Here is a 19,231-nt window from a genome sequence, read left to right as displayed (position 1 = left end):
ACTGCCCTAAGATAGAGCGGAGCTCTTGTGCATCAGACCGACCATCTGTGTGTGCTCGATGACATCCCTCGAGTCTTCAGGAGGGGATCATCCAGGTGGTAGGCGTACTAGCGTGCCATCACCCTCAGTCCAATATACCCCTATACCCATTGTTCTATTGGTTCTATCTACTCGTGTTCAGGCTTCGAGACAGTTCTTCCTATCATATACCGGAGGCAGGGACCAAGCGAGGCTGCACACGCAGCTTTGATCCACTACCCGCCAGTGGCGCGCACGTGTCACGTGACCGTGCCGAAGTTGAACCGTGACGTGACGTGACATTCCGACTCGGAGGTGCTCTGCTGCTCTCCTTGGGCGCTGTGGCCCTCGCCCAAGCCCTTCCCCTGCGAAAGCATGAGGAATAGCATGTCTATCCGACGCAAGGCGCTCTGCCAAGCAAGAGAAATCCGAGAAAAGGCGAAATATGCGGTATTTTCGGCATCTGCCTTCGGCGGGTCCGGGGAACGTGTATTCGCGCCGCCCAAGCGCCCAAATATACGAAATCAATCAGCCAGTTCCGCTCGGCTACCTGCCGAGACCTCGGTTAAACTCCGTCATGACTTATGGTACTTTACTCATACTTACAAGGGGAATCTGTATATAAGGCCCCACTGTAGATACTTTCAGGGACTTCCCCCTCCGCTTCGAGCGGTTGTGTAGTTCCCTACCAGCCAGGTTAGGTTGTGAACAGAGAAACAGTTCAGAGCGCTTCTAGCACTTTGTACCAGCGATAACTGAGATATACTTTGGATTGCTCCTGAAAGATCCATGTGAATATTGAGATACATCACGAATGCGCCTGGAACTGGCCCGATCGTCGCTTCCATGGGGGTACACGAGTACTTTCCTCACTCCCTGAAGCTCGAAAGCTAGCAGGTCATTTATATCCCCAAGCAATACAAATACAACGGACTCGCTGCGCTGCCTACGGAGTGACACCCTCTGCATTTTGGTTGTTTGTTTGGTTGTTGGTGTCAGTGTGGAGGTCGTCGAGCACAGTTTGCTTGACTTTGTCACTTCTTCGGAGGCGCGCGATCCCATCAACGCTGGTACAGGCTGGCATGGCATAAACATTATATATGGGTGTCTTGAATACACAGCTATCAGAATACGGTTCATATACATTCATACGAGGATCGTTACAAGACTTGAAGAAGCCAGTGAGCATGTCGAGAGAACAACTGACGGACGTCATGACTGCACGAGTCGGAGCGCGAAACCGTAAGTCGGACATCGGTTGACATCGACTCGGCCGCACACAAGTGCGGAAACCACTGTGGACCCCATACCGGGTTACAGTCACCGGTGCCTTCACCCGATAACATGGTCGTGTCCCAAATTCACCCACTGCGATGGTTAAAACATGGTTGAGCAGGGTAAAAACAGGGTGAATTAGGTATTTTGATTATATTATGGGCTATCATCTATAGATTACTGCAGGACTGAGGTTTTCGTGACTGCGATACAATTACTTGCTGCTGATGAGTGCGGCTACCAACTTTTCGTGGTGTCACCGCCATAACATGAGGCCCGCTTCTGCCTTCGGTGTTACCGTGGCCAGCAATCAAGAGAAAATGGTCTGAAGATACAAAATAAATATGTACGCACCAGCGTTAATGATATCACGCACGAGGAAGGCCGTCCACGGCTGCTACAAGTCGGCCACACGCTCACTTGTGGCCATAGGCCAGACGCGACGAAATCTCTAAGTCCGTCTGTCACATGCATCGAAAATGATGACGCCACGTCTAGCGGTCAAAGCGGAGCGTTCGTTGTCTCCTTCTACCACTCTCCTGGCTCATGACGCCTCAAGTTCATCCACTCGCCGCGCCCTCGGAGCGAGAGCAAGTGCCGGAAGACGTGACATGATGAGGAAGAGGTGCGGGAAGGACGCGGAAAACAAGTTGTGGGCCCTCGTCATAGCCCCAGCGCGATGCAGCTAAGGTGCGTGCTCAGCTACGTGCACCCATCATACGTACTGACACCATTGCAGATATGTGCCCAATACACCAGTACTGTAAGGGCACCACGTGCCAGGCTACGCATGCCTTCCCGTCATCATCCTCAGGCGGTGTCCCCACGCCCTCGGCGTGGCTTTACTTCCCGCGCATCCCTATGTACGACCCCTTGTGCCCCAATAGTCTCTACTGCTCGCCCTCTATACATTTTGTATTCTCATATCTAGCCCTGCACATTTGAATGCTGTGTAAGCAGCAAAACAGCCTCGCGGGCCAGACCCGGTTGCGCCGTAATTCACCCAACCAGCGGGTTCTCACCGGGCTCCTTTCACTCATCAATTCACCCTGCTGTCAGGGTGCTTTCACCTACTCGAGTCACCGTGTCTTATGGTTAAAATTCCTTGAGTTCACTCGGTTTGATGGGCCTTTTTACTGCTTTCATCGGGTGAAAAGTCGGGTGGCTACAACCCGGTTTGGGGTCCACAGTGAACAGCTCCTTAGGATCATCTGTCGTGATGAACATGGCTGGCGGGAAGCGCACGCCCTGCGTCCGCGACTTCGTAGGACGAGTACCACCCGCAGAATGTTCGCTGGCGTAGTCCAGCGTCAGGACTTCCAGCGTCTTGGAAAGGTCTATGATTTTCAAGATGCTATAGGAATCCAATTCAACCTTGATGTCGAGGTAGCGAAGGTTGTGAAGCGGAAAAGATAGGAAATGGTTCAGATTCGCCTGTCCTTCTATGCGCAAGGATAGCAGGTGGGAAAATTCAGTGAATCGACCCGAGCTGTCCAGGTCGACGTCGCATTCCTGCTTTAGGTCGAGATGGACGGCAGAGAAGAAGCGCAGATAAGGCTTGAGGCAGCGCATAACCCTCAGCATCGTATCTTCTCCCTGTCGATCCTGAGCCCTGCCGATGCGCAAATGAAGCTGGGACAACCAAATCTTCCGGGGTTCGCAGATCCCGGGAAGCCGCTCCATCGCCTCGTTGAAGTCCGCGCGAAGGAGGACTTGGCAATCGCCGACCTCGCCGTCAGTGCCGGCGTCAATGACGAGCTGGAGGGCTCCCGGACAGAGCTCTTTGGTCGTACGGCAGCCTACGAGGGTCCAAATGGGGTCGTCCTCGGTCGTGGCCTGCACATGCGCAGCCGGGGCGGTGGATTCGGGACTGTCGATGAAGCCATCCTCTGCAGGCGGACTTGGGGAAGCAGGATCCGCGGCAGACGCAGAACTTTCATCATCAGGACCGACGTCGGTGCCCGTCGCTCGTCCATCCTGCTCTTCGGCGTCCTCGAGTCGAGCTTCCTGGGCCGCCACTATAAGAGGTCGAGAGTTCGCCGGAGGGGCCGCGGGATCGCGCCTGGGAAGCACCTCGTCTTCACGGTCCAAAAGGGTCGGGGCTATGATAGACACCTCAGGGATAGCAGGCAGGGGAACAGAGTCAGCGGCGTTATCAGCATCGACATCGGTCGCCGGTCCCTCGTCGACCGCGTTCGAATGGTTATCCTGAAGCCCGATACGAGGCTCAGGCTGAATGGCGCAACCAGAGGCCTGATCCTTGTCATCCGGGGGCAGCATAATGTGGGCGTGTAGGCGATGCGTCCGGGGTTCGTCGGTCGCTTGCTCCTCCGCCACCCAGGCAGGAGCGCCAGCCGGCGCTGTTGAACGACCTTCCGTTCCAGCAGGTAGACGGTGCGGGAGCTCTGTGCCCGCGAGTGGGGATCTCGCCAGTCGAGTGGGTAGGAGCGGAAGCAGAGTGGTCGCCCGTTGGCGACGGTCGGGCGCGGAAGCGCTCGGGTAGCGTGTAGTGCGCGTGTAACGACGCGCGCGCGTGAGATCGAATAAGAGAGTGCCCGCGTCGGAGTAATACTCTACGACGAGGCGGGAGGCGACCCTTCCGGTGCCTGCTGCTCAAAGCCTCTCCTAGCGGAGGCTGGTTCAAGCTGCAGACGATGGTAAGAGTAGAGATAGTGATTATTCCCAATCTGGCAGGCCGCCTTGCGGCCTGCGAAGTATCTAATCTAATCTAAAATGTACGTGAAAGACGAGCGAAAGAAAATCCTACTAGTACGAGCGTGACTCGAGAGTACCCGGATGGGGTCTCTGGCCAGGATCCCCACAAAGCCCCCCACTCTCGAGGTGCGTGAGTATACGTCAGAAGTCGTCAGGTCATAACCAGCGTCAGGAATCCGTTTGAAAGGAAGAGAAAATGGACGAATGGAAAATTTCCCCCCTTCTCGCAGTCTCTGCCGTGTCTCCGTGAATGGTACGCAGGTGAGCGATGGCGCGTAGGCAAGCCCAAGTCCACGGATGGACTCGACCGAGGTATTGCGGAACCTTCCATCAACTGTGAGCAGATATCTTGAGGTCGCCGCCTGTCGTGCTCTGCCATCCGTTGGACCTCCTGCCCTCGCTGCGCTCGGTAACCTGCATGCACTATATGCCGACAGCTTCTCTCCGGCGTGCCTCCTTCACATATCTCCGCAACGCGCGACAGCCATCATTACCCTTCGGCCGCTGTCTTCTCGTACGGCCAATCACATCCGCTAGCATAGTCCCTGATTCCTTTGAGCGCGGTGCCCCTCTATCGAGTGAGTGGCAGCGTCTCGCTAGCCACTGCGCCGACGCTGAGATGCTTGTTGTTCTCTCCTCGCATCCGCAGGGGAGTACCTCCCCCTGGGCCCCCCCATTCGCAGTGCAGACTCGGGATCCCGGGGGTGTGCTGCGAATGTAAACACCGTTGGATATCGTCCGCGAGCTTGCCGGGAAAGATGCAGACGATTGCGCCTCGAACGCGAGTGCGGAGGGAAGCGAGCCAAGCCGAGCCGGGTATAGACAGCAGATCTGGGAGCGGAGTCGGTGGATGGGGCGGGCGGAAGGTTTTTGGTGACGATCGCGCGCATGGAACGCGGCACTGCGAAGAGCGATGGGGGAGACGCGAAGCTGGCGCTCGGCATCGGCGTCGCCGGGCCGAGATACCGCGATTGAGTGGCACTGGCTTGCCCAGATACTGCAAGGCGCGTCCTTGCCGTCGTGGTCCCGATGTGTGCGAGACATGTCGAATCGCGCTCGGATTTCTTGACTTATCAGCCCCCCAGCATCGTGGTTGCGCGAGAAGACCATGCAGACTGTCCAGCGGCAACCAACCCTCAGGTACTTGGAGTGTCTGCCGATGGGCGGCATCGACTCGTAGCCCGGTGCTACGCTACATGTGTACACCCCCGAGGATCGAGATGGGTAGCGATGGAATGCGACTAGCTCCTCTGTGGCGGGGCGCAATCGGTGAGCATTTGACGTGGCCTGCGCGCGGAGGGGAATTTGCTGAAGTTTGTGCACAAGCGCGGCCGAAAAGTGATGACCGGCAGCCAAACAGCGCTGATTTGCCACGAAAAACGGCAGATTCGCTCGAGAACGTACTTCCTGTGGCTCCGCCGCAAGGCGAGCTGGGACGAGATCTTGAAGTGAGTTGCCTCGCATCGTTCTGGATGAGTTGCTGATATACGATAGTTTGCGCGCGCCGCTAGGCCCGAGAAGCGGACAGTCGAACCGGCGGCTGCAATTAGTCGGCCCCCCAGTTTCCGTCTCTGCGCGAATCGGCGCGGTCATCTCCCTCCGTGGACTGAGAAGGTACGTCCTCTCCCGCGTGAAGAGCTGGCGACATCGTTCACCCATGCTCGCCTCAGAGATAAGAGCAATCTCGCCTGCGTATGAGAACGGGCACTTGATGAGCGGTGCCAGCGCACGGGAAAATGAGCGAGCGCGGGAGGCTTGAGGTACGGAGTTTGACCTGGCCGTGGAGAACGCGCGGAGTGGCGACTGACTCGTGTGCGGCACAATGCGAACATCAAGGAGCGCGTTATTGTTGCGCCGTTTGCGCAACACGTACTCGCCGCGTTTTGCTAAGTCCCGAACCGCCTTGCCTGTACCGAAAAAGCCATGACTCTTTTCGCAGGTATTGTACGCGCCTTGATGGAATCTGTGCGCGAGTTCGCGCCCCGAACTCGCGTACGTGTCGCCGACCGGTTGTGCACCATTCTCAGGTCGGCCTGGCGCCTCCTTCGCGCGCTCGACGTGCGCCGCTAATTCGCGCAAAGACAGGCAGGCATGCGGCGGCGAGACTGCTTGAGCCTGGCAGACCCCCGAGAGATGGATGTCCACTGAAGATGTGACGCGTATCGGCCCCCCAGGATCATTGTAAAAGTCCAGTGTGTAGCCCATGGTCCATTCTCCATCCGTAATGATCAAGCTGATCCTTCCACCAGGTCGCGGAGTCGCATCTGTGCTTGGCCTTCCGACATGGAGGACCCCGACATTTCCACCCGCTTGTTTGTCCGGCAGTCCACGCGGCAGATAAGTATCCCACGCATCGGGTACAGCAACCTCGCGATCCTTCCAAAGCGGGTTCAGCGCGCTTGCGGGAGACGCGCAATGCACACGGCGCGTGCGGAGGACCGGGACAAAGCGCGCGCATTCATGGTAATCCTTGAGCTTTTCGCCACTCACGCAAGACAGCATCGTTATTGACCTCCCCGCGTTGTCGCTCAGTCGCCCTTCTGGTGGTCCGCGCATCGAGAGAAGAGCGAACACTTCTTCCTCGGAGTCGCGCACGTGCGTGCAGTGTCCCAAATTCCGAGTGGTATCTGCTTTGGCAAGGCGAGGAGAGTGGTTCTCTTCACTGTACGCATTGACCGAGTGCTTGCCAGGTGAGTCGTGCCCTCTTCTGCCGATCAATCTGACATCGTCCTCCGTGCTCGAGCCTGATTCACGTGTCGGTTCGATCACCTCCGCTTCTCGCGCGGACGAGAGCGGTGGACTGTCTGGTGAGCAAGAGGAACCCTGGTCAACGTCTAACCCATTACAGCCTAGCGGCAAGTCTCCCCCGCCGCATGCCGGAGGCATCGCCCGATTGGGCTTCGAGGATAGCGAGTGTTGGTGCTCAACATCCGACGCGGTGAAAGGTGATGGGTCCTTCTCTCTTTTGCGCGCATCCAGGGGCTTGACGTCCTTGCAGGACGAGAGCACCGCCTGCCCCCCAGCATACCCGCGCTTCAAACTGCCTGCGCTGTCCTCCAGCGGCTCAGGAATCCGTCCGCGCTTAAAAGCGTGGAAGTGAAGCCGAAATGCGCTGGGCGCTGTGGTGTCCGCGGCGTCGAGTCGAGATAAGAGCCATGTTCTGTCTCGCGAGCCGCACGGAGTGGTGTCGTTGCGAAAGGAGCTTACGATTTGTTGCCAATCTGCCGTCTCAGGACCGCTCGTGTTCCTTGGCATGCGGGATGACCGACGAGGAAGGCCGGTGGCTGGGACGCGAGCAGGGTGTTGAAGTTGGACGGCCTGGCAGCTGTGCGTACCCGAGCGGTCTGAGAGCTTGTCGGGCAGCTCGCGAGCCGCAATCATGGGCGAGGCGGTGTACGTTGAGGCCGAAAGGCCGAGAACGCTTGCTCGCCGGGCGCGGCGTTGACCATTTGAGACCGGGAACTGCACTGGGCTCCTGCCACCATCGTCCTTGGCGCTTCGAGGTGAGCATTCCCAAAAGTCGCGAGAGCTACACGGGCTGATTCCTGAGTGCGGCTCGACCATAGCAGGAGTACAACCTGAATCGTCCGGGGCTGTCGTGATGGTATCCGATCCGGTGCTCTGCGGTGAGCACCTCCCCGTGTTGCGTGAGCTTTGGGGTTTACCGTCTCGTCGAGACGAGGCTAACATCCGCCCCCCAGCGTACACGCGTAGATAGCCTTGTGCCGACGCCTGACTAGACGCCTTCGAGCGTGAGCGGTGAAAATTCCCGACGTTCGCATCCGCTTTGGCGTCTTGAGGTAAGCCTTTCTCCTCACCGCTTGTATCGAGGGATTTAATGTCATCCTCTTCTAAATTGAGGCCCTCAAAAGCTTGTTCGCGCTCACTGACGCTTTTGCTTCGCGAGCCAGCATCAAAGATGCCGACCTCTCGCAGCGGCAAGGTCGTCGGCCGCCCAAGCGCTCGCCAGTTCACGCTATCGGGACCACTACCTGACGTTGGACGGCGAGACGACCTTGGGGGAGGAGCCGCGGACGGGACAGTGGCAGAGCGTGAATACGAAGTGAATGAGAAGCTGCGTGTACCCGAGCCGCTTGAGGTCGTCTGGTCGGACCGCTCGCGAGCTGCATGGCTTTCCGGCATGGAGGAGGGCGATGACGAGCGGCGGTTAGAGCTGGGTCGGCGAAGGTGGTACTGATTTTCCGAGTCCGGTGAACGTGCGGTGTTCTCCTGATCACAGTCACGTTCGGCGCTTCGAGGTGAGTATTCTGGCGTGTCGCGCAGGCTATGCGAGCTGATTCGTGTCCGCGTCTCGAGCATAGCACAACTCGAAGTGTCGCAGCTTGGTGACTTCTCACAGAATCGGTCGGGCTGCGGGATGCTCTTCGAGTCAAGCACCTCTGGTGAAACTCTGCAGGATACGCCTTCACCCTTTTCCTCCTCGACCGCGCTGACACCTCCTGACCCCTTGAAGTCCGCACTTTGCTGTTGCTTGCTGCCCCTAGCGACAATTTGACCCATATCGACTGCCTCCGTGGCTCGCGCTCCTGGGGAATTGACCGCGCGAGCTGCTGAAGAAGAAGCAGAAGGTGCCGTTGCTAGCGTGTCCTCATGGCTCGGGAAGAGGACACAACTTTGGGAGGAGCTGCTCGGTTGACACTCGACCTGTTGGATGGCCGGGGAGTGAATGTCACGCATACTCGGAGCCTTCTTCTCGCGGCTTGAGGAGCGAGATGCGTTAGGTGAGGTGTGCGCTATCGAGAGGGGTGAAGCTGCTGAGTCCGTTTGTCCAGGTCTGTTGGGTGAATGCGAGCCTCGCGCGACAAGAGCGTTGGTCGAGGATGAAGACAACACCGTCCCAGAGGCGGTGGAGGACGATGAGCCGCTCGTCATCTTGTCCTGGCCCGAGTCGTTTTGGAGAGGTGCGCTGTTCGCCTCGATTGTGCGGGGTTTGACGCCGTTATAAGACGGGACCACTGTCTGCCCCCTAGCGCTCAAATGCAGACAGCCTTGAGTGGAAGCTTGACCAGAAGTCTCCCAGCGCGGGCGGTGAGAATTTACGACGTTCGAATTTGATTCGGCGTCTCGAGGTGAGCCTTTCTCGTTGCCGCCTGCACTGGGAGATCTATTGACGTCCACTTTCAGATTGAAGGCCTGGAAAGCTCGCTCGTGCTCGTCAATGCTCCCGCTTTGCGCGTCAGCATTGACGGTGCCGACGTCCCGCAGCAACAAGGTCGTTGGCCGCCTACGCACTCGCCAATTCGCGCTATCGGGACCACCTCCAGTGGTTGCACGGTGAGGCGACCGAAGGAGAGGAGCGACGAGCGGCACAGAAGCAGAGTGCAAACACGAAGCGGTCTGGCTGCTGTGCGCGACCGGGCCATTGGAGGACGTCCTGTCAGGCATCTCGCGAGCTGCATGGATGCGAGGCGCGGAGGAAGGCGATGGCGAGAAGCTGTCGGGACTAGCTCGCAGAGCGCGGCACTCACCATCCGAGTCCGAAAACTGCGCGGGATTATCACAATCGTGTTTGGCGCGTTGAGGTGAGTTCTCTGGCGTGTCGCGCGAGCTATGTGAGCTGATTCCTACGTGTTGCTTGACCATAGTGGGAGTACCACTTGAAGAGCTCGGGCTTGTCGGCTTCTCGCGAGATCGGTTGGGCAGCGCGACGCTTGTCGGGTCGCGCACATCTGCTGAAGATCTGCAGGCGACGCCTTCGTCACTTCGCAGCTGGACATGGTCCCTGGCGACAACTTCATACAAATCATCCGCTCGCGTTCGAGAGGGATTCCCCGGGCGAGAGCGTGGTGCGGAAGGGGTGTTCCTCAGCGTGTCATCGCCGCTCGGGGACGAACTCAACACTTGGAAGGAGTTGCTCGCTCGACCTCGGATTTCTTGTTTGCCAGCCGGGACGTCGCTCGTCTGCGACTTCCGAGCCTTCGTATCGTGGCTTGAAGTGCGGGACGAGTCAGGCGGTGCGTGCACCAACAAGCAGGGTAAAGCGGCTGAGTCTCTTCGTCCAGGTTCCTCTGGTGAAGCCGAGCCTCGTGCAGCGTGGCGAGCAGCAATCGGACCCAACGAAAATGCCACGCTGATCGTTGGAGAGGACGAGGAGCTACTTGTCATTGCATCGGCCTCACGATCTACGACTCGAGGTATGTTCCTCTCAGCATCGCGCCCTCGGATTGGCTCGTCATCCTTACTAGGCGAGACTGCAGTCTGCCCGCCGGTGGGTATGCACATCTGGTCGCCTTGCGCTAAAGCGCGGCGAGGGATTGTCAAGTGTGGGCGAAGATCTTCCGCTTTCGCGTCCAATCCCTTATTTTGAGGCAGGAGTTTTACCGTGTCGCCCGAGCCCTGGGATTTGGCATCTTTTCCAGACGAGGACCGCGCGGCTGGGCGCGATGAATGGCAGGATTCCGGGGAGATAGGCGCTCCATCCTGGCGCCGACCAGTACCCTTTTCTGCGCTCTTGGGTGCCGCTGGGGCTGTCCGTTGGGGACTCTCGATTGGTTCGGACACGACAGGCGATGGAGGCGCTAGCAAGGGGCGCGAGAGGAGCATCTCACGCACTTGGTCCCGATACTCCTCGAACATACGAATAGCCACGATACACCGCCCCGAAAATATACAACTCGTGACGGCAATTCGAGTGCTGGACTGAGGTCTGGTAAACGCTTGATAAATCGAGCCATCCGCGTCGAACTGCCAGGCTGTCCGACTACTTTGCAAGTCCTCCACTGTTGCGACGACCAGCTTGTTGAGCAGCCTCTGCACTGCAGCTATGACCGAGCGCACTAGCCTTTGGAAATCCTTCGTGAATCCATGACGATAGCGATTCTCCACTTGAGTACCGTAGTCCACCACGTGTGCTGAGTATTCGGATCTTGAGAGCTTCTTGAGGCAGCGCAAAAGCGAGGAAAATATGAATGAGGTATCTGGATGGGCATGGAATCTACGACATTGGAAACGTGCCTCTACGTACTCGAGGATATCGCTGCGGACGAAGTCGGCATCGGGAGGTGCAGCACCCATTCTCCCCAGGTCCAGGTGTGTTGGAAACCTTTTGATGCAATATAGGCCCTCCTTCAACGAGAGTTGAACGCCGGCTCGCGGAAACCGCTCACAGGCGTTCAGGCGGTTCGCGGAAGCCGCTAGCCAGCCGTCACTCGTTGAGTAATGGACTCGTGGGGGTGTGGCGCAGCGCCCTGTTGCGCCGCGCTGCGGAGTTGCGCTTTAACGAGAGTTGGATGCCCGTTCGGTGGTAACCACCTTGCCAGCGTCCAGACGGTTCGCGGTATCCGCTAGCCAGTCGTCACTCGTCGTGTGCGTGCTTCTTTGGGGAGCACGCAATGAAGCGAGGCGTGAAGGAAGAGGAGAGATCGTAATTGAGAGTTGAGCGATCCGCCCGGTGTAACACCCGACCGATCACTCTAGCCCGCTCGCGGTAGCCGCGAACCGGCGTTACTCTCTAGGGAGACACAGTAGAGGAAGCTCTTGCGCGAGCAGAGACGAGTTTGGGGACCGCCTCGATGGCGCGATGGCAGGTGTGTGAGTCGGCGAGAGGCGGGAGTCGAACACGTGCCGCTCGGGCGACGTCGTAGACGATAGAACACTCAACTAGGATCCCACAGTGTCCACTTTGCGGGAGCTCTGTGCCCGCGAGTGGGGATCTCGCCAGTCGAGTGGGTAGGAGCGAGCGCGGAGTGGTCGCCCGTTGGCGACAGTCGGGCGCGGAAGCGCTCGGGTAGCGTGTAGTGCGCGTGTAACGACGCGCGCGCGTGAGATCGATTTAGAGAGTGCCCGCGTCGGAGTGATACTCTACGACGAGGCGGGAGGCGACCCTTCCGGTGCCTGCTGCTCAAAGCCTCTCTCCGAGGAGGCTGATTCGAGCTGCAGACGGTGGTAAGAGTAGAGATAGATGATTCTTCCTAATGCGGCAGGCTGCCTTGCAGCCTGCGATGTATCTAATCTAATCTACAGTTCATGTAAAAGACGAGCAAAATAAAAAGTGTGAGTGCGAGCGTGACTCGAGAGTATGCCTAGTGGGTCTCCAACCAGGTTCCCCACAAAGCCCCCCACTCTCGAGGTGCGTGAGTAAGCATTGTAAGCCGTCCAGTCGTAAGTAGCATCAGGAATTTGCCGAAATGGAACGAAAAAAAGGAAAAGGAAAATTTCCCCCTTCGCGTAGTCTCTGTCGTGTCTCCGTGAATGTACGTGCGTGAAAAGAGCTCCGAGTGCATACACATGCCCTCGGACCGGCTCGATGAGGAACAGCATGAGCGCTGCCTTGCTAGGCCCGGCTGCTATGTGACGGTCTTCTTGTCGCTGCTTGTCACTATGTCTCACTGTCCGCTCCGGGGTCGGCTTTCATATGAAGAGCTCGAGATTCGCCAGGTACGACGCAAAGGAGCACGCAGCCCGTCCTCGCTACGCTCGTCCGAAAGCGTGTCGGAAGCCTCTGACATCGCTTCGCGATGCGTCGACAGCCTTCGTTACTCTTCGGCTGTCGTCCTCTCGGAAAGCCAATCACAAGACAAGCTCCAAACTCCTTCGAACACGGCGCACCTCTGTCGAGTGAGTGGCTGCGTCCCGCTAGCCACCGCGCCGTTGCCAAGCTGCTCGTCGTTCCCTCCTCGCATCCAGAGGGGAGTACCTCCCCCTGGGCCCCCCCATTCGCAGTGCAGACTCGGGGATTCGGGGGTGTGCTGCGAATGTAAAGCCCGCTGGAAGGACAAGCCAAATGTACCGCGGCAAGAGATGTGGGCGTGAGGCAGGATTTCCGTCGTAAGTGTTGAGCCGAGCTGAGGCGTATGAGATGGAAGCGAGGCACTCCAATAGAGTGGGAGGGAGGGTCGGCCGAATTTTGCGCGAGAGAGGGTGTGGCGGTGAGGGAAAATACAAGACGGAGGCTGCAAGCGCTAGACGACGGGGCCGCCGGGCCGTTCGGGCCGACATTCCGCTCTTGATTGAGGCGCTCGTCGATATGCCGTGTGTCGTACCGTCCATGTCGCGGCATATACTGGGCGCACAGTATGTCGTATACCGCGCGATACTCTAGATTAACCTGCCCCCCAGATTCCTGCTCGGGTGGAAAGGCTAGGGGGGGCGTCTGGCGGCGGCTGACCGTCATCCACCACAAGAGCCTCGGGCGCGCGCTTTGAGTCCACTCGGATCGCCGCGCTTCGTAGTACACGCGCATCTTCCCAGGACGAGGCAAGTCGCGGCATAAGGGAGACAACGGGGGCGGTCTCGATTGCCCGGTAGCCTTCCTGGGGCGCGCGCGGTTAGGGGATGAACGCGGTGCGTGTATAAGCACGGTCGGAAGGGGCCGACTGACCAACCGCCAGCTTTGTTCCGCTACGGTAGTCAGGATCAGTGATAGAGCTGGCGCCTCCGTTGCTCTTGTGAGTCGCCCGCCGACACTAGCATGCGCGCTGACATCTTGAGGTGAGGAGTTCCGTATCGCTCTTGATGAGCGACCGATGCTCAACAGCGCGCGCGCGACGCGCGCCGTAGGCATTTTACGCCTGCTGATGCGGTGCTTGACCAGCGTCGATGTGCCACGCCGCGCGACGCTGCCTGCGTCGGATCCTGAACATCGAGATGGATAGATATGAGAGATATGCGACGCTTTTCGTGCGAGGCACGATTGCTGGGCGCCCGTTGTGTCCCGCGTGCAGTGGGGGTATCGACGAGGTTCGCGTCGAAGCGTAGCTGGAAAGTCTTGACTGACGACCAGACAGCATCGATACGTCATGGAAACTGTGTAGGAAATGATGACTACCTTGGGAGGTGAGTAGTCTCGCGTCGTTCGAAGTGAGTTGCTGATTCTCGAAAGCTTGTGTACGCCGCTCAGCTTAGAGGGTGCACCCTTGATTTGGCGTCGATAAGAGGCTCCGCTGCCGAGGCCTTCGCGCTGACCAATTTCACCGCCGTTCTGTGCACCGCATTCTCTTGTCCCCCCAGCCCCCGTCTTCGGACGAGTCATGACGCGCATCTCCCATCGCGGAACACGAAGGTGCGTCGCTCTGGGCGAGGAGACCAGATGCGTTCGCTGAATTGCGCTCTGCTTCCGCCCTAGGGTCATCTCGCGGATGTCGGGCAGCCGGCATCCCACGCGTAGCGCCAATTCACGGCGAGACGAAGGTACATACGCGGATCGAAGCTCGAGGTGGGATCCAGTCGTAGAGAATGCGCTCTTGTACGTGGCGGACTCACTGCACCTTGGTGAGTCCTGTGCTGCCGTGCCGTCCTTCCTGCCATAGATTCTGATCCTGTCCATAGGCTCTCTGAACGTGTCGCCACCAATTTGCGAATGAACTGCGAGTCGAGTTGACATGTCCCGCTCTGCACTCTGCGGGCCAACCAGAGCAAAAGCGACGGGAACTTCGAAGGATACGCGCCTGTCCACGGTGTGGTGTGTCCTCGAGTTCTCTGCGCGCACTACTGGTTGACAAAGGGAGCGGCAGACCAGAAGTCGTGAGGGTGACGAAATGCTGTACGCGTCCGAGAGATGACCATCTCCTGGAGATGCGACATCTGCCGGCCCCCCAGGATCGTTGTATAAGCGCTGTACGTAGCCTGCGACGCATCCTCTGTCCTTGTCTATCAGGCTAACCTCTCCCATAAGTCGCAGCATCACGTCCGGGAACGCAGCGCAACCTAGGGCTAGAGCATCGAGGACGTCCACGCTGCGCGACAATGTGACGCACGGCGGCTTTTCAGCGTGCAAAATCCCGATATCTCGGCCGTTACAACATAACGCCAGGTCTCCTCTGCCACCTGTCGGAGGCATTGCCTGATTGAGCTCCAAGGACGGCGAGCGTTGGCACTCAGTGTCCGATGCGGTAAGCTGTGGTGACTCCCTCTTCCCTCCACGTGCATTCAGAGGCTTGACGTGTTTCCAGGACGAGAACACTGTCTGCCCCCCAGCATGTGTGCGCTTCAGATCGCTTGCGCCGTCCTCTAGGACATGTCCGCGCTTAAACGCGTGAAAGTGACGCCGCGACGTGCTCGGCGCGGCGGTGTCCGCAACATCAAGTCGAGGTGAGAGCCATTCTCTGTTCTGCGCGCCCCAAGAATTCACGCCAATCTCGCGCAGCGGCAATTTGAGAGCGTCTGGCCGCTCCCGCACTCGCCAATGTGCGCTATCCGGTTCGCTCGCTCCCTTAGGCCTGCGGGACGACCGAGGGAGAGGGATGGATGACAGGACGCTAGCAGGGTGGCTCCGTCGCGCGGGCTGGCAGCTGTTTGCGCTCGAGCGATCTGAGGTCTTGTCTGGTGGCTTGCGAGCCCCAAGGATGCGCGACGCGGCAGATGGCGGCGACAACGGGAGAGGAGAGGCAGACGGGACCGTAGCAAAGTGCGAAAGTGAAGTCGACCGGCTACCGCATAGGCTCGAGCCGTTTGAGGTCGACTCATCGGGCGGCTCGCGAGCTACATGGTAGCGTGATGCGATCAAGGGCGATGGTGAGAGGCCGCCAGCGCTTGCTCGCTGAGGGCGGCACTGGCCAATCGAGTCCGGGAACTGCACGGGCTCCTCATTACCGTCGCATTCGGTGCTCGGAGGTGAGCATTCCGGTGCATCGAGAGAGCTATGCGAGCTCATTCGCGTGCGCGGCTTGACCATAGTTTGAGCGCGAAGTGATTGGTCTAGGACTGTCAAGGCGGTACTTGATTTGGTGTCCTGTGGTAAGCACTTCCCCGCGTCGTGCCAGCTTCCGGGTTTGCCGTCTCGTCGAGACGAGGCTAACACCTGCCCCCCAGCGTACACTTGCGGGCGGTCTTGAGCGAGAGCTTGAGTTGACGCCTCCCAGTGTGGGCGGTGAGGACTTCCGTGAGGCGAGTCTTTCTCGCACTTGCTGATGCTTTTGTCTCGCGAGTCAGCCACAACGGCGCTGACCTCCTGCCGTGACGAGGCCTTCAGCCACCCACGCGCTCGCCAATTTGCGCTACCAGGACCACTTTCAGACGTTGACGGATAAGACGACCGAAATGGAGGACCGGCGGATGGGACAGTAGCAGAGCGCGGATGCGAAGTGGACTGGCCGCTGTGTAAGCTCGAGTCATTCGAGTTCGTCTTGTCGGACGTCCCGCAAGCTGCCTGGATGCGAGACGCGGAGGTAGGCGAGGGCGAGAGGCTATCAGGGCTTGCTCGCAGAGCGCGGCGCTGACCCTCTGAGTCCCGAGACTGCGGGGCGTTCTCATGGTCACCGTCACGTTCGGCGCTTCGAGGTGAGCCTTTCTCGTTGCCGCATGCACTGGGTGATCTATTGACGTCCACTTTCAGATCGAAGGCCTGGGAAGCTCGCTCATGCTCGTCAATGCTCCCGCTTTGCGCGTCAGCATTGATGGTGCCGACCTCCCGCAGCAACAAGGTCGTTGGCCGCCTACGCGCTCGCCAATTCGCACTATCGGGACCACTTCCAGTGGTTGCACGGTGAGACGACTGAAGGAGAGGAGCGACGAGCGGCACAGAAGCAGAGTGCAAATACGAAGCGGTCTGGCTGCTGTGCGCGACCGGGCCATTGGAGGTCGTCCTGTCAGGCATCTCGCAAGCTGCATGGATGCGAGGCGCGGAGGAAGGCGATGGCGAGAAGCTGTCGGGACTTGCTCGCAGAGCGCGGCACCCACCCTCCGAGTCCGAAAACTGCGCGGGATTATCACAAGCGTGTTCGGCGCGTTGAGGTGAGTTCTCTGGCGTGTCGTGCGAGCTATGCGAGCTGATTCCGACGTGTGGCTTGACCATAGTGGGAGTACCACTCGAAGAGCTCGGGCTTGTCGGCTTCTCGCGAGATCGGCGGGGCAGCGCGACACCTGTCGAGTCGCGCGCATCTGCCGAAGATCTGCAGGCGACGCCTTCCTCACTTCGCAGCTGGACATGGTCCCTGGCGACAACTTGATACAGATCATCCGCTCGCGTTCGAGAGGGATTCCCCGGGCGAGAGCGCGGTGCGGAAGGGGTGTTTCTCAGCGTGTCCTCGCCGCTCGGGGACAAACTCAACACTTGGGAGGAGTTGCTCGTTCGACCTTGGATTTCTTCTTTGCCAGCCGGGACGTCGCTCGTCTGCGACTTCCGAGCCTTCGCATCGTGGCTTGAAGTGCGGGACGAGTCAGGCGGCACGTGCGCCCACGAGCAGGGCGGAGCGGCTGAGTCTGTTCGTCCAAATCCCTTTGGTGAAGTCGAGCCTTGCGTGGCATGGCAGGCAGCGGTCGGAGCCAAAGATAACGCCACGCTGACAGCTGAGGACGATGAGGAGCTCCTCGTCGTTGCGACGGCATCGCGGTCAACGAGCTGAGGTATGTTCCCCTCAACATCACGTCCACGGCAGGGTTTTCCGTCGTTACAAGACGAGACTGTTGTCTGCCCCCCAGCGCGCACGCGCGTTAAGTCACTTTGGGCGGTAGCTTGACGATGTGCCTCCGAGAGACGATGATTCCTCGCGTTTGAGTCCAATTCAGTGTCTCGAGGCGAGTATTCCTCCGTGTCGCGCGAGCTCCGGTTTTGGACATCCATTCCAGAGGAGACTAACGAAGATTGCCCCTCGGGATACATCCCTAGCTGACCGAATGAGTCTCGCGCATGTGGAGAGCTCCCGCTTTCCGGGTAGCTAGCGATGACCTGATGATCGATCCCACTGGAACATGGCAACGAGCGCGATGGAGCATTGCTGGGGTACGATTGGAGGGGTAAGCGCTTCTCCTCCTCATCCAAGCTGGCTGTATCGACGTCCGTGATGCGACCAGCAACATCCTTGGATAGCGCCGCCTCCGTTCGCGGGCGGCGGCACTGCCCCGTAGGGAAGCCAGTCGCATCCGCCGACTTAGTTTCTCCACTCACGACCGAACTCTCCTTGTCGTGGTACCGGCAAGCTGTGTCGTCTTGCGCGAGCGGGACTCCTACGATTGCCGCGGGGAAAAGCAACGGCCGTGAGAATAATATCCTCCGGACTCGCTCGCTGTATTCCTGGTATTTTCGGATTGCCACAATACACTGGTTGATAAACATACAACCTGCTGCTCGGGCAGCAGGATAGGACTGGGGTGTTGTGAATGTCCGAATAACCGAGAAGTCCGCATCGAACTGCCATGCTGCCGGTTGGTCGTCCAAGCTAGCTGCTGTCGCAAGAACGAGTTTGTTGAGCAGTCTTTGCACCTCGTCCCTGACTGCGCCCACCAGAAGCTGTATATTCCTCGGAAATCCATAACGGTAGCGATACGGCGCTTGTGCACCAAGATCAATTGCGTGCTCGGACAGATCGGTTCGTTTGAGCTTTTTGAGGCAATTCAAGAGCGACGAGTATATGTAAGGAGTCGCCGGATGTGCGTGGAATCTAGTGCATTCAAAGCGAATCGTGACATCCTCGAGAATATTGCTGCGAACGAAGTCCGAGTTGCGCAACCCATCCTTCATTGCGTACCGACTAGCTCAGAGCCAGTCTGCCTGGTCGGTGTGAAGCAAGGATGCTCGCCGAGCGCAAGCCTTGATGACAGCACGAGAAAGCTTGATCAGGTGGGTTTGCGGATGCACGGAGGTTAGGCACGATGTTGAGCTGTCTCGACGAGAGTTGGACGTCCGTTCAGCGGTAACCGCGTCGCCGACGTCCAGACAGTTCGCGGTATCCGCTAGCCAATCGTCACTCGTCGAGCACGTGCCTTTTCCGGAGGGGAGAGCGCGCAATGGAGCAAAGGTCGAGGAAGAGACGATGTTGTATTGAGGTGAGAGTCGAGGGATTCGCCGGGTGTATCACCCGACCAACCTCTCTAGCCCGCTCGCGGTAACCGCGAACCAGCGTTACTCTCTAGGGTAATACAGCAGAGAAAGCGCTTGTACAAGCAGAGACGAGTTTGGGGACCGCCTCGTCAGCACGATGGCGGGTATGCGAGTCGGCGAGAGGCGGGAGTCGAACACGTGTCGCTCGGGCGAAGTTGTAGACGTGGAACACTCGACTGGGATCCCACAGTGTCCACTTTGCGGGAGCTCTGGGCCCGCGAGTGGGGATCTCGCCAGTCGAGTGGGTAGGAGCGAGCGCGGAGTGGTCGCCCGTTGGCGACAGTCGGGCGCGGAAGCGCTCGGGTAGCGTGTAGTGCGCGTGTAACGACGCGCGCGCGTGAGATCGATTTAGAGAGTGCCCGCGTCGGAGTGATACTCTACGACGAGGCGGGAGGCGACCCTTCCGGTGCCTGCTGCTCAAAGCCTCTCTCCGAGGAGGCTGATTCG

At 58.8% G+C, this 19,231-nt stretch overlaps 4 protein-coding genes across 4 annotated transcripts; 2 read left to right on the top strand and 2 right to left on the bottom strand.

Annotated features, from left to right (window-relative positions):
• Positions 1-1,815: 1,815 nt before the first annotated feature.
• On the top strand, positions 1,816-2,295 carry SCHCODRAFT_02644561 (uncharacterized protein). Its single transcript, XM_050346397.1, has 2 exons — positions 1,816-1,983; positions 2,033-2,295. The coding sequence occupies exon 2, from the start codon at positions 2,035-2,037 to the stop codon at positions 2,236-2,238; it is 204 nt and encodes a 67-aa protein (XP_050197147.1). The 5' UTR covers positions 1,816-1,983; positions 2,033-2,034; the 3' UTR covers positions 2,239-2,295.
• A 93-nt stretch (positions 2,296-2,388) lies between these two features.
• On the bottom strand, positions 2,389-11,156 carry SCHCODRAFT_01164471 (uncharacterized protein; the record flags this gene model as incomplete). Its single annotated transcript, XM_003026377.3, has 4 exons — positions 10,994-11,156; positions 10,863-10,946; positions 4,527-10,810; positions 2,389-3,902 (listed from the first exon to the last, which is right to left on the bottom strand). The coding sequence occupies exons 1-4, from the start codon at positions 11,041-11,043 to the stop codon at positions 2,389-2,391; spliced, it is 7,932 nt and encodes a 2,643-aa protein (XP_003026423.1). The 5' UTR covers positions 11,044-11,156.
• A 984-nt stretch (positions 11,157-12,140) lies between these two features.
• SCHCODRAFT_02644549 (uncharacterized protein) lies at positions 12,141-13,014 on the top strand. The gene has a single exon (XM_050346396.1). It carries the CDS (start codon positions 12,256-12,258, stop codon positions 12,778-12,780), a length of 525 nt encoding a protein of 174 aa, XP_050197146.1. The 5' UTR covers positions 12,141-12,255; the 3' UTR covers positions 12,781-13,014.
• Positions 13,015-13,070: 56 nt separating this feature from the next.
• Positions 13,071-18,424, bottom strand: SCHCODRAFT_02520825 (uncharacterized protein; the record flags this gene model as incomplete). Its single annotated transcript, XM_003026378.2, has 2 exons — positions 13,071-13,280; positions 13,349-18,424. 2 exons carry the CDS (start codon positions 18,422-18,424, stop codon positions 13,071-13,073), a joined length of 5,286 nt encoding a protein of 1,761 aa, XP_003026424.1.
• Between the last annotated feature and the right edge of the window lie 807 nt (positions 18,425-19,231).

This window comes from Schizophyllum commune, assembly GCF_000143185.2.
Source record: "Schizophyllum commune H4-8 unplaced genomic scaffold SCHCOscaffold_16, whole genome shotgun sequence".
Taxonomy (NCBI): Eukaryota; Fungi; Basidiomycota; class Agaricomycetes; order Agaricales; family Schizophyllaceae; genus Schizophyllum; species Schizophyllum commune.
Note: the sequence above shows the minus strand (reverse complement) of the source record. Positions and strands in the feature narration are given on the sequence as shown.

Coding starts and splice junctions, on each gene's coding strand:
- SCHCODRAFT_02644561 (XM_050346397.1), top strand. CDS start 2,035: ATGTGCCCAATACACCAGTACTGTAAGGGCACCACGTGCCAGGCTACG.
- SCHCODRAFT_02644549 (XM_050346396.1), top strand. CDS start 12,256: ATGCCCTCGGACCGGCTCGATGAGGAACAGCATGAGCGCTGCCTTGCT.